Source organism: Parambassis ranga, chromosome 13, assembly GCF_900634625.1.
Source record: "Parambassis ranga chromosome 13, fParRan2.1, whole genome shotgun sequence".
Taxonomy (NCBI): Eukaryota; Metazoa; Chordata; class Actinopteri; family Ambassidae; genus Parambassis; species Parambassis ranga.
In genome coordinates this window covers 1,759,713-1,773,443 of record NC_041033.1, presented here as the reverse complement: position 1 = coordinate 1,773,443, position 13,731 = coordinate 1,759,713, and the positions used below count along the sequence as shown (strand labels likewise).

The window sequence follows — 13,731 nt, the reverse complement described above, 5'->3', positions numbered from 1 at the left end:
CCCTGGCACTTCAACCCCACGCGGACTTCCTGGAACGCTTCCGGAGTGTTTTTGAGATCCCCGACAGCGCTGGTGATGCCACCCAGCGCCTCCTCCAGCTCTCGCAAGGCTCGGACCCCCTGGCGGAGTTCTCCATCCGCTTCCGCACACTGGCATTAGAGGCCGGTTGGGATGAGGTTGCATTAAGAGGTGTGTTCCTGAATGCGCTCAATGACAAAGTAAAGGAGGAGGTGATCCGTCAGGGCCCCCCTGACACTCTGGATGCCCTCATCACACTGGCCATTCAGGTGGATAACCGTCTCCGGCCCCGACGTCGCGAGAGGCCTTTTCGGCCCCAACCCACGCCCTCTTCTGGCCGCCACCCTAGCTCCAGCTCCGAGCCCTCCCCTTACCCGGCTCTGCCGTCCACCTCTGAGCCGATGCAGCTGGGCAGGACTCGCCTCACCCTGGAGGAGAAGGAGTGTAGGATCAGGGAGGGTAGGTGCCTGTACTGTGGGAGTAAGGGTCACTCCGTCGCCGCATGTCTTCTTCGCCCAAAAGACGGCGCCCATCCGTAGCTCTGGAGATGCGGGTGGGTCAAGCTAATCTCTCTCTTGGCTCCAGATGTTCTCTCTCTATTGTTTTAACTTTCGATTCTGCTTCCTTCCCAGTGACCGCCTTGGTAGATTCATGGGCAGACGGTAATTTTATTGACTCCGAGTTCCTGCACCGGTGTAATATCCCCTCCACTCCGCTGGGGGAGCCAGTGTGCGCTACTGCCCTTGACGGCCGCCTCATTACCCAGGTAACTCGACTATCGGTTCCGCTTGCGGTGGTTACCTCGGGCAACCACCACGAGCGGATTGAATTCTTCATTATCCGCTCTCCTCACTCCCCCGTCATTTTTGGCTACCCCTGGCTTTCGAGTCATAACCCTCACATTGATTGGGATAATAACCGCATTCTCAGTTGGAGTCCTCGGTGTCACACTAACTGCCTCCGCTCGGCCGTTCCGCCTAGTTCCCGTTCCGGCTGCAAACCGATCCCATCGCCTAATCTTACTTCCGTTCCCCCCGAATATCATGACCTCGCTGAGGTTTTCAGTAAAGAAAAGACGTTATCTCTCCCTCCTCATCGCCCTTATGACTGCTCCATCGATCTCCTCCCTGGCGCCCCGTTACCCTCGAGCCGACTTTACAGTCTCTCGCCTACGGAGAGGGGATCGATGGAGAAGTATATCGGCGAATCTCTCTCCTCCGGTATCATCCGACCATCCTCCGCTCCCCTGGGAGCAGGATTCTTTTTCGTTAAGAAAAAAGACGGCACTCTTCGTCCGTGCATCGACTACCGGGAGCTCAATAAAATCACTGTCCGGAATAAATATCCACTTCCCCTCATGAATTCGGCCTTCGAGCTACTTCAGGGGGCTCGGGTGTTTTCCAAATTAGACCTACGAAATGCCTACCACCTGGTCAGAATCCGTGAGGGGGACGAGTGGAAGACCGCGTTCAATTCCGCTCTAGGTCACTATGAGTATCTCGTCATGCCCTTTGGTCTAACCAACGCTCCTGCCGTTTTCCAGGCCCTCATTAACGACGTCCTCCGAGACTTTCTTTATCGTTTTGTCTTTGTTTATTTAGATGACATTCTCATCTTTTCCGCCAACCCTCAGGAACACATCTCGCATGTCCGAGCCGTCCTCCAACGCCTCCTCGAGAATAGGCTGTTCGTGAAGGCAGAGAAATGCGAGTTTCACTCCCCATCAGTTAGTTTTCTGGGGTTTATTGCTGAGGCAGGTCAGATCAGGGCCGATCCGGCTAAGGTCAGAGCGGTAGTGGAGTGGCCGCAACCCACCTCCAGGCGAGAGCTTCAACGCTTTCTGGGGTTTGCTAACTTTTACCGCCGGTTCATCCGCAATTATAGCCAGATTGTCGCCCCCCTCACTCAGCTTACATCACCTGCTCGCCCCTTTTTCTGGTCACCCCTAGCCGAGCAGACATTCACCTCTCTCAAAGCCCGCTTCACCTCCGCTCCTATTTTAGTTCAACCTGACCCCACCAGACAGTTTATAGTGGAGGTAGACGCTTCTGACTCCGGGGTGGGTGCGGTCCTGTCCCAGCGGGCGGAGAGGGATGGTAAACTCCATCCATGGGAGATTGAGTCCCGGGTCAAGGAGGCCCAACGGTCGGAGCCGGACCCAGGTAACTGTCCTCCTAACCGCCTGTTTGTGCCTTCCTCTGTACGCTCCCAGGTGTTGCAGTGGACCCACACTGCCCGGTGGGCTTGTCATCCCGGAGTCAGGCGGACGGTGGACCTACTCCAGCGGCACTTTTGGTGGCCGTCGCTGGAGGCTGACACCAGGGAGTTTATCGCCGCCTGCCCTGCCTGCGCCCGCGGTAAAGCCTCCCACCGCCCTCCTTCCGGCCTGCTCCGCCCCCTCCCGGTACCTGGGCGTCCCTGGTCGCACATCGCTCTGGACTTCATCTCTGGCCTCCCTCCTTCTGACGGTAACACTATCATTCTCACCATTATTGACCGCTTTTCCAAAGCAGTGCATCTCATCCCGTTACCCAAGTTACCCTCTGCCTCGGAGACGGCCAATCTGCTGGTTCAGCACGTTTTCCGCCTGCACGGCATCCCCTCTGACGTCGTCTCTGATCGGGGCCCTCAGTTCTCTTCCGCGGTGTGGAAATGCTTCTGTAAGGCACTGGGAGCGTCGGTGAGCCTTTCCTCCGGGTTCCACCCACAGTCCAATGGGCAGACGGAACGGGCCAACCAGCACGTCGAGTCCGCCTTGCGGTGCGTGGCTGCCAGCAACCAGCGCACCTGGAGCGCCCTTCTCCCCTGGGTTGAATACGCCCATAACTCCCAGCGCAGCGCAGCAACCGGCATCACCCCTTTCGAGGCCTCTCTGGGTTATCTCCCCCCCCTCTTCCCCTCCCAGGAGACGGAGCTGTCTGTCCCCTCCGTGCAGCATCACCTCCGCCGCTGCCGCGGGATCTGGAGACGTACGAGAGAGGCGCTTCTCCGTTCGACGGCTCGGAATCAGCGCCTGGCTAACCGGCACCGGATTCCTGCCCCTGCCTACCGTGTGGGCCAGCCAGTTCTCCTCTCCACCAGAAATGTTCCCCTCAGGACCGAGTCCCGCAAACTCTCCCCCCGCTTCATCGGGCCCTTCAAGATCCTGCGCATCATCAACCCTGTCACGGTGAAACTGTCCCTGCCTTCCTCCATGAGGATCCACCCAGTATTCCACGTCTCTAACATCAAACCGGCCTCCGACAGCGCCCTCCAGCCTCCCTCCACCCCGCCTCCCGCCCCTCGCATCATTGACGGGGTTCCCACGTTCACCGTCCGCCGTCTCCTGGACTCCCGACGTCGGGGTAGGGGAATCCAGTACTTGGTGGACTGGGAGGGTTATGGTCCGGAGGAACGCACCTGGGTGTCCCGTTCGGCCATCTACGACCCAGCCCTGGTGAAGGACTTTCATTGCCTACACCCAGACAGACCTGGGGGTCCGCCAGGAGGCGCCCGTTGAGGGGGGGTACTGTGGTGTGGTGAGACATCATCTCCCTCTAGGGACCCTTTTTGGTACTCTTCCATCTGGCTGCTTTTGTTTTGCTTTCTCTCCTCAGGTGCTACGGGGTTGTCTGGGCTGCTGGGTGGAGCTGTGGCTGATTGCCTCACCTGTCTTCAATTACCCCACCTTCCTTGGACAGCTCTTAAGCCCTTCACTCCTCTACCACCTTCACCAGTTCTTCAGTTGCCCTGCGTCGTAAGCTGATTGAGCTCCTAGAAATATTTTTGAACCTGTCTTACAGAATTAACGCGCCTGTCTTTCTCCCCTTCAGGAGGCTGCCAGCCCGGTGAGACCCAGCAACCCGTTTCTCCCCGTGCACCTGCACCTACGAGCGTTTTTCCTCCTCAGTGGAAGTTTTTTGTTATACCTTTTGTAATAAAGACTCTAACCTCGAGGTCTGCATTTGGATCCCTTCCTTTATTCCACATAACAGTCAATTGCCCCAATTAGAACCAAAGTTCTGCCAGGAAGGAAAAAGTCACCTTGGAGAAATGCCACACTGGTTAAAGCTCAAAAAAGCTCTGCAGACAGGCAGAACGCAGATGGAGAAAAGCTAAACTCCAGGTTCATTATACCATTTACAAAGAGAGCCTACATAACTACAACCAGGAACTAAAAAATGCAAGACAATCCTATTTTTCAGAGATCATCGATAGGAACAGCAACAATGCTCGCACATTGTTCTCTGTTATAGACAGACTAACAAACCCAGGAGTATCAGTCCCACCTGAACTGCTGTCTAAAAAGTCATGCAATGACTTTGCATCTTTTTTCACAGATAAAGTGTTAAAAATAAGACAAACAGTCTGTAGCTCTAGCTCTGGCAAAACCATAATGTCACTTGTGCCTTCTCATCCACCAGTTAAGCTGGCACATTTTAACCTTCTAGATAATACAGTACTGACAGAAACAGTGAAATCCCACAACATGCTCACTTGACAATCTGCCTGCACATTTTCTTAAAAACGTTTTTAACTGCATATCGTCAGATGTGTTGCAGATAGTTAACAATTCTCTTCAGTCAGGGCAGTTTCCCCAGGCACTGAAAACTGCATTAATCAAACCTCTACTCAAAAAATCAAATCTGGATGCTGCCAAATGGTGCCAAACAATCTTTTTAATGAATTTCAGTCTGGATTTCGAGCGCACCACAGCACTGAGACTGCACTTATTAAGGTCTTAAATGACATACATCAGAATAACGATGCATCCAAAGTCTCCGTCTTAGTACTGCTGGACCTTAGTGCTGCATTCGATACAGTTGATCACAACATACTGCTTGACAGGCTGGAGCAGTGGGTGGGATTTACTGGCACTGTGTTAAACTGGTCTTACTTACATGATAGGGACTACTTTGTGTCAATTGGTAACTATGAGTCTGACCGAACTAAGATCACATGCGGGGTTCCTCAAGGGTCCATTCTTGGACCACTTCTATTCAACATCTACATGCTGCCCCTAGCTCAGATCATAGAACAGCACAACATCTCCTACCACACCTATGCAGACGACACACAGCTTTATATATCAGTGTCATCACATGACTACAGTCCCTTACACTCACTAAGTAAGTGTACTCAACAAATCAATGAGTGGATGAGCCAGAACTTTCTCCAGCTCAATGCTGACAAAACAGAGATGATTGTTTTTGGCCCCAAAAATGAAAGAGCTAAGATCAGTGCTTACCTTGACTCCATGTCACTGAAGGTCACAAACCAAGCCAGAAATCTCGGTGTAATACTCGACTCAGACCTGAACTTTAACACCCATGTAAAAGCTATTACTAAGTCTGCCTATTACCACCTGAAAAACATTGCTAGGATCAAGGGCTTTCTGTCCAAACAAGACACAGAAAAACTTATTCATGCATTTATTTTCAGTAGGCTAGATTACTGTAACGGCGTCCTCACAGGTCTTAGCAAAAAATCAGTCAGGCAGCTGCAGCTGGTCCAAAATGCTGCTGCCAGAGTTCTGAGTAACACTAGGAAAATGGACCACATCACACTGGTCCTCAAATCACTGCACTGGCTTCCTGTGAGTCAAAGGATCCATTTCAAAATTTTACTCCTGGCCTACAAAGCACTGAATGGTCTTGGACCAAAATACATCCTGGACTTACTGGTTCCCTATGAACCATCCAGACGCCTGAGATCATCAGGGACAGGCCTACTGTGTGTACCCAGGGTCAGGACCAAACAGAGTGAAGCAGGATTCAGTTATTCTGCCCCTCACCTGTGGAACAGCCTTCCTGAACACCTGAGGTCTGCTCAGACGGTCACTTCATTTAAGTCAGGCCTGAAAACACATTTGTTTACTGCAGCGTTCTCCTAATTTCTTGACTGCACTCTTCTCATTTAATCATCCTGATTTTATTTGATATTTTTTATGATTTTATTCCTTTTATGATTTAAATTTCCTTCTTAATATAATGTTTTAAAATGTTTTCATTCTGTGTTTTCATCTTGCTACATATGGTGCTATATAAATAAAGCTTGCCTTGCCTTTTCCATTATCCCTCACTGTGACGCTGTCAGTACACAGACCAACACTTTTCATAAAACTTCAGGGTTTTCATGTCATTTTATGCAGCGGCATTTCATGAGCTTGTTGAGTCTAATGGTGTCGGCCGTCTTCATCCTGCTTCCCCAGCACACTACAGCGTAGAAGATGACGCTGGAGACCACCGAGTGCTAAAATATCATTTGACCCCCCCCCCCCCCCCCCTTCTTTTCCATTATCCCTCATTTACTCCTCTTCCTCCTGGTTCCACAGACAGTGCTGACTCAGCAGTACAATAACATGCAGTTTCATGATTGCGCCACAGGGGGGAGTGTTGGCCCAGGGAGACACCGGTTGCAGTAGGTCAGCAGGGGCCTAACAGATCTTGGTTTAACCCTCATGCATTGTTCGCAAACCCTACCCTAATGTGTTGTTCGGGGACAAAAACGTCCCCTAACTTTAACGGTTTTAAAAATATATTAGATAAATATTTTTTTGAAATTTTTTTGCATAGACCTTTTAATTAACTTCAGTTCTAATCAACAGTAGTGAAAAAATCATTTTCCCCCAGGATTTTAACCCTTTAATCACCAATTTTATGAGGGGTGGTGCTGAAAATTGAAAAAAAAAAACACAAAATGGCTCATTTTTAATAGAAAAGGTGAATGTGGACTGGATTCTTTTGAACCTTTATTACAGTCTTGGTCATGTCAAACATCAGTAAAAAAATTGACTTGATTGCATTATTAGTTTTTGCACAGCACTGGATTTTCTTTTTTTCTCCCTAATGTGTTGTTCGGGGACAAAAACGTCCTCTAACTTTAACGGTTTTAAAAATATATTAGATAAATATATTTTTGAATTTTTTTTGCATAGACCTTTTCATTAACTTCAGTTCTAATCAACAGTAGTGAAAAAATCATTTTCCCCCAGGATTTTAACCCTTTAATCACCAATTTTATAAGGGGTGGTGCTGAAGATTGAAAAAAAAACACACAAAATGGCTCATTTTTAATAGAAAAGGTGAATGTGGACTGGATTCTTTTGAACCTTTATTACAGTCTTGGTCATGTCAAACATCAGTAAAAAAATTGACTTGATTGCATTATTAGTTTTTGCACAGCACTGGATTTTCTTTTTTTCTCCCTAATGTGTTGTTCGGGGACAAAAACGTCCCCTAACTTTAACGGTTTTAAAAATATATTAGATAAATATTTTTTTGAAATTTTTTTGCATAGACCTTTTAATTAACTTCAGTTCTAATCAACAGTAGTGAAAAAATCATTTTCCCCCAGGATTTTAACCCTTTAATCACCAATTTTATAAGGGGTGGTGCTGAAAATTGAAAAAAAAACACACAAAATGGCTCATTTTTAATAGAAAAGGTGAATGTGGACTGGATTCTTTTGAACCTTTATTACAGTCTTGGTCATGTCAAACATCAGTAAAAAAATTGACTTTATTGCATTATTAGTTTTTGCACAGCACTGGATTTTCTTTTTTTCTCCCATTTTGTCCCATAGACTTACATTATAAACACACTTTTTTGACTGCACAGCCATGGCACTACATAATCATGCATTCTTGATTGTTGGTGGTTTACCCTGTTGGTAGGAGGTAAAATTTGTGATTTTTACAGTTAACAACTTAATTACCATATTAACCCTTTACCTGCAGGCCTGTGCTCATGTAGTGTAGTTTCTGGCTTGTATATGGAGTTATAGGGAGTATTTTAGCACATAATTGTGTGTCTACACACTGTGTGTGTATGTTAGAGAGGAAGAGAGCCATTTGCACACTGATCTTGTTGTCTGTGAGTACACACAACCACAGAGTCTTCATAGTAAACAAAAACAAAGAAAGTGTTGCTATGCACGTGTGGCCCTTTGATGTCTACAGGTGCAGACTAAACAAAACAAAAAGGCAAGTGGTCTTACATGTGACCTTGTGGTCATTTGATGGTGAGAAGAGCAGAAAGCAACATGAAGAGAGGATTCACTTGTGCACAATCTCTGGAAATGATTGTGCAGCCTGGCTCTATGAAGGGCCAGGCTGTGAAGCTGTGAAGGCTGCACAAGTAGATCCGTCACTTGTTCACAAGCGAATCCTTCATTCGTTCACAAGTGAATCCTTCACTCATGCACAGGTGAATCCTCTCTTCATGCTGCTTGCTGCTCTTGTCACCATTAAATGACCAGGAGGATGCATGCAAGTCCACTAGTGTTTTTGTTTTGTTTAGTCTGAACCTCTCAGCATCAAAGGGCCCGGCACTTACTTTTAGGGCTGCAACAAATTTACTTTACTTTACTTTACTAAACTACTTTTAATACTAATTTTAGTAGGGGACTAAACTGTAGATTAGATTTGGTTAGTCAATGATTATTTATTATGTTATCAAGTTATCTATCTATGGTGTCTATTTAGTAACATGCACATGTACGTATGGTCGTGTGGAGCGCAACACACCATGGAAAAGGGGCACTTAGACCTCACTTAGACTAATTCAGTGATCTCAACTGAGACACTAACCTAAAAGTAAAGTCACTCTACTGGAGGACGTGTTTTCCGAAAGCTAAAAAAAAAAAAAAAAACAGCTATTTTACCCATCCACAACTTCAGACGCCAGAACTCCTGGATGTTTTCATTTTACATGCTTATGCATCGCCGTTGTACGTCTGAATTAGGTACACTTCACTTACTTAGTAACTTTATTTTCCTGACTTTCCTTCCCTGACAGTGTGCAAATGGCTCTCTTCCTCTCTAACATACACACACAGTGTGTAGACACACAATTATGTGCTAAAATACTCCCTATAACTCCATATACTTAAGCCAGAAACTACAGTACATGAGCACAGGCCTGCAGGTAAAGGGTTAATATGGTAATTAAGTTGTTAACTGTAAAAATCACAAATGTTACCTCCTACCAACAGGGTAAACCACCAACAATCAAGAATGCATGATTATTTAGTGCCATGGCTGTGCAGTCAAAAAAAGTGTGTTTATAATGTAAGTCTATGGGACAAAATGGGAGAAAAAAAGAAAATCCAGTGCTGTGCAAAAACTAATAATGCAATAAAGTCAATTTTTTTACTGATGTTTGACATGACCAAGACTATAATAAAGGTTAAAAAGAATCCAGTCCACATTCACCTTTTCTATTAAAAATGAGCCATTTTGTGTGTTTTTTTTTTCAATTTTCAGCACCACCCCTTATAAAATTGGTGATTAAAGGGTTAAAATCCTGGGGGAAAATGATTTTTTCACTACTGTTGATTAGAACTGAAGTTAATTAAAAGGTCTATGCAAAAAAATTTCAAAAAAATATTTATCTAATATATTTTTAAAACCGTTAAAGTTAGGGGACGTTTTTGTCCCCGAACAACACATTAGGGGGTAAAATTTGCCCACAGTGTACCGTTGACCTATGAAAAATTTTAAAATCATATTAACAAAATTTATGTAAAATTAAGCTTATTGAGGAAAAATGATTCAATTTGTCCACATATTGACAAAGTTATGGCCAAAATAAACAGAAAAATTTCTCTCAGAGGACAAAAATGTCCCGAACAACGCATGAGGGTTAATGAAGGTTTGATGAGGAAAGCCATCGTTTTATGTTGGAATTGAACTTTGTAGTCCATCGTAATGGCGGCTCCCATGTGAACACGATGGCAGCCTCCTGTTAAAGATGGTTATCTCTGTTAGCTCCACATAGATGAGTGTGTTAAGTAAAGGTCAAACGGTTTCGCTCAGTTAAACAAATGGATTCAGTTATTATTAGGTGTAATTCTTTAAAAAAACTGTAAACACTGTGGGATATTTAGTTACTTTAGCATGGTCGGATATGTTTAGATAATCATAGCATCTTAAGAATATTTCCTGTTCTAGTGAACTGTGAAGTGGGCTATCCACAGTGTAAAATCCACTGGTGAACACTAAACTGAATGTGGACAATGTGTAGCAGGAGTTGTCTCAGTGGCCTCTGATCTCTTGCTGTCCTCAGTCCTGGCCTCTGATCTCTTGCTGTCCTCCGTCCTGGCCTCTGATCTCTTGCTGTCCTCCGTCCTGGCCTCTGATCTCTTGCTGTCCTCCGTCCTGGCCTGTGATCTCTTGCTGTCCTCCGTCCTGGCCTGTGATCTCTTGCTGTCCTCCGTCCTGGCCTGTGATCTCTTGCTGTCCTCCGTCCTGGCCTGTGATCTCTTGCTGTCCTCCGTCCTGGCCTGTGATCTCTTGCTGTCCTCCGTCCTGGCCTCTGATCTCTTGCTGTCCTCCGTCCTGGCCTCTGATCTCTTGCTGTCCTCCGTCCTGGCCTCTGATCTCTTGCTGTCCTCCATCCTGGCCTGTGATCTCTTGCTGTCCTCCGTCCTGGCCTCTGATCTCTTGCTGTCCTCCGTCCTGGCCTCTGATCTCTTGCTGTCCTCCGTCCTGGCCTCTGTGCCCATTTCTTTTTTTTTCTTTTCTCACTTTTCCTGCTCACACACAAACCTTGTAAAGCTATGAAAAAACAAAACCAAACTACCCAAGTTGTTTGACATTGATAGCTCCACAAGAACCTCCCTCACACACACACCCTCACATCCACATTGGCTCAGTTGCCACACACACCAGCTTTGATCAGCGTTGATACAATCACATGTATTCCTCCTAGAGAAATCTTCGACAGGTAAGACAAAGTTTTTATTTCTCTGCTTTTTTGACCAAGTGCCGGTGAAGGCATGAAGAGAAGATGGCTATAGAAAATAGGGTACATAGGTTTGTAAATGTATTTTGTTTTTCCCATAATTTAACATGGAGAGGCCTGTGGTCAAAGGTTTTGTGCTACTGAGCCACACACTAATGTTTTTCTCTTCTCAACCTCAGCAGATTAAGAATTGTTGTGGCTTAAACCCGAGCAGTGAATTGTTGGCAGGATGTGGCACATGAAGTCTGCATTACAGCAGTTTAACCAGTCCTGGGATTTTTCAGAGGACAGGGACTCACTCAGACTGTTAGGGAGGAGTGCCCTCTAGTGGAAAAGACATGTAACCACACAGTAGTGACAGGTTTAATATAACCATGCAAAATGACACATTTTCCCAGAGTGCTTGTTTTTAGAAGTGTACTACTGTTTTAATGGCAAACAGCTCATTACCATCAGAATGTGTCTGTGTCTACAGTGCTGTGACATTTGAAGATAGTATTATTGTGTATCGTTGCACATAAACTCATATTTCATCTAGTTAATGAATTGAAACTTTCTAAATTAAAAAAACGTGGCTGTCTGCTTTATGGTTACAATATTTGTTCTGTTGTAAAGATGTCTCATTCATCAGCAAATAAAGAGCATTTGTGAATTTAATAAAGAAGTTTATTAATAAATATAAATTAATAATAATGAAGTAAAATAAAACTATTGACAAAAAAATACCAGCAAGAAAATTACAACTTAAATTACAAATTAAAACTATTTACAAGAAAATCACAGTATATACAGGAGAAAGCAGTCTGCCATCTTGATCTGTGGAAGCACAAACACAAACATGATCAGTCCTCTGTGACACTTTGTGTGTGTGTCCACCTGCATCAAACAGCATGTTTACCTCTGCTTGCAGCTGCAGCCCTCCTCCTGACCCTCTTCCTCTTTTGGCCCTAAAATCAAGCACATCACACATCACACTCTGTTTGCACTGTCTGTGGAGGAGTTGTGTGGTAGTTGTGTGTGAGCAGAGTGTGTTTACATAGTTGTCTGCTGTCGACCATCCTGGGTGCAGCTGGGCATGGAGCCGCCGCTCTGCCTCGGCCTCCTCATAATATCTGGCCTGCTCCTCCTTTGACAGTGCGTTCCACTGTACAGACGACAACTCACTGTCAGCACATGTACTAAAACACAACTGCAGGCTGGTAGAACACAGAGTCACAGTGATGTGTGTTTCTGCAGTGTGTGTGTCACAAAATCAGAAAAGCCTTGTTAATATTGGTGCCTGTGGCCATTAATTGAACTGCAGTCAGCATTCTGTGGCTCGTAGTGTCAGATCAGTGCTGGCTGATAGCTTCCAAAACGCAGTCTGAGTGGATGACAGCAGTTCAAACCAACTCTTGATCCAGTGTTTCTTACCTTCTGACCCACAGCTGCATTCACAGCCGCACTGCCCTTCATGCCCTTCTCAGCCGAGACTTTGGGCCTCTGCTCTGCGAGGAAGAGCCATGTTTATTCATACTTTGTTTGTGTGATTTACTTACGGTTCAATAACAGAAACCAGGACGATGTTGTCCGGCAGCTTCACCACTGGAAGTTGAACCTGAGGACACAAATGTGGAGGTGATTAGACAAGTTGTTGTCCTCTGTCTGCTAAAGTGTCATAAGGATCCTGCTGAGGCTCAGAGAGTGTGTATTCAACTGTAAATCTGAGTCACTGTTACACATGGTCAGCCTCTGTGGGTCTGTGATCAGACTGTGTGTTACTCAGAATCAGAATCAGAATCATGTTTATTGCCATGTAAGTGAAGGGGGTTCACATTACTAGGAATTTGCCTTAGTGATTGGTGCATACAAAGAACATATGACAATTAACATGCAATAAGATAAAATTAAGTAAATAAACTAAAGTAAGGCTAAATTTACATGACAGACATACAATGAACAGAACATAAAATACTGTGCAGATGAAATGGTAAACATAGACCCTTATATGATCGAATGGAACAGTGTAATAATGTAATAATGTAACAGGTACCACATGGATCGGTGAGGTGGTACTCGTGTGCAAGTAGTGCAAGATGGAGTAAACAGTGCAAATAGTCATCATTGTGCAGTGACTATACTAAAGTAACCTTCTGAAGCATTAATTACAGTTTAACAGTCCAACAGCAGAGGGGAAGAAGCTGTTCTTGTGGCGTGAGGTTCTGGTCCGAATGGACCGTAACCTCCTGCCTGAGGGGAGTGGTTCAAAGAGTCCGTGTCCAGGGTGAGAAGGGTCAGCTGTGATCCGACCTGCACGCCTCAGAGTCCTGGAGACGTACAGGTCCTCGATAGATGGCAGGCTGCAGCCGATCACCTTCTCAGCAGAGCGCACAACACGCTGCAGTCTGTGCTTGTCCCTGGCAGTGGCCCCAGCGTACCACACTGTGATGGAGGAGGTGAGGATGGACTCAATGATGGCCGTGTAGAACTGAACCATCATCCTGGCTGGCACCTTGAGTTTCCTCAGCTGCCGCAGGAAGTACATCCTCTGCTGGGCCTTTTTGATGAGGGAGCTGATGGTGAGCTCCCACTTGAGGTCCTGGGTGATGGTGGTACCCAGGAAGCGGAAAGAGTCCACTGTGGAGATGGAGGTGTCTGTCAGGGTGAGGGGGGGTGATGGAGCTGGCACTTTCCGAAAGTCTACTGTCATCTCCACTGTCTTCTGGGCATTCAGCTCCAGGTTGTTGTCAGCACACCAGGACACCAGACGGTCCACCTCCATCCTGTAGGCAGACTCATCCCCGTCTGAGATGAGTCCAATGAGGGTGGTGTCGTCAGCAAACTTAATCAGCTTGACAGACTGGTGGCTGGAGGTGCAGCAGTTGGTGTACAGGGAGAAGAGCAGAGGGGAAAGTACACAGCCTTGGGGGGTACCGGTGCTGATGGTCCTTGTTTCCGAGACATTCGTCCCCAGCCTCACATGCTGTCTCCTGTCTGTCAGGAAGTCAGT

General features: G+C 46.2%; 1 protein-coding gene across 1 annotated transcript; it reads right to left on the bottom strand.

Moving 5' to 3' along the window:
• Positions 1 to 11,508: 11,508 nt before the first annotated feature.
• Positions 11,509 to 12,202, bottom strand: LOC114445031 (lymphoid enhancer-binding factor 1-like). The gene is made up of 4 exons (XM_028419975.1): positions 12,156 to 12,202; positions 11,779 to 11,886; positions 11,641 to 11,689; positions 11,509 to 11,558 (listed from the first exon to the last, which is right to left on the bottom strand). Exons 1-4 carry the CDS (start codon positions 12,195 to 12,197, stop codon positions 11,509 to 11,511), a joined length of 249 nt encoding a protein of 82 aa, XP_028275776.1. The 5' UTR covers positions 12,198 to 12,202.
• Positions 12,203 to 13,731: the final 1,529 nt, after the last annotated feature.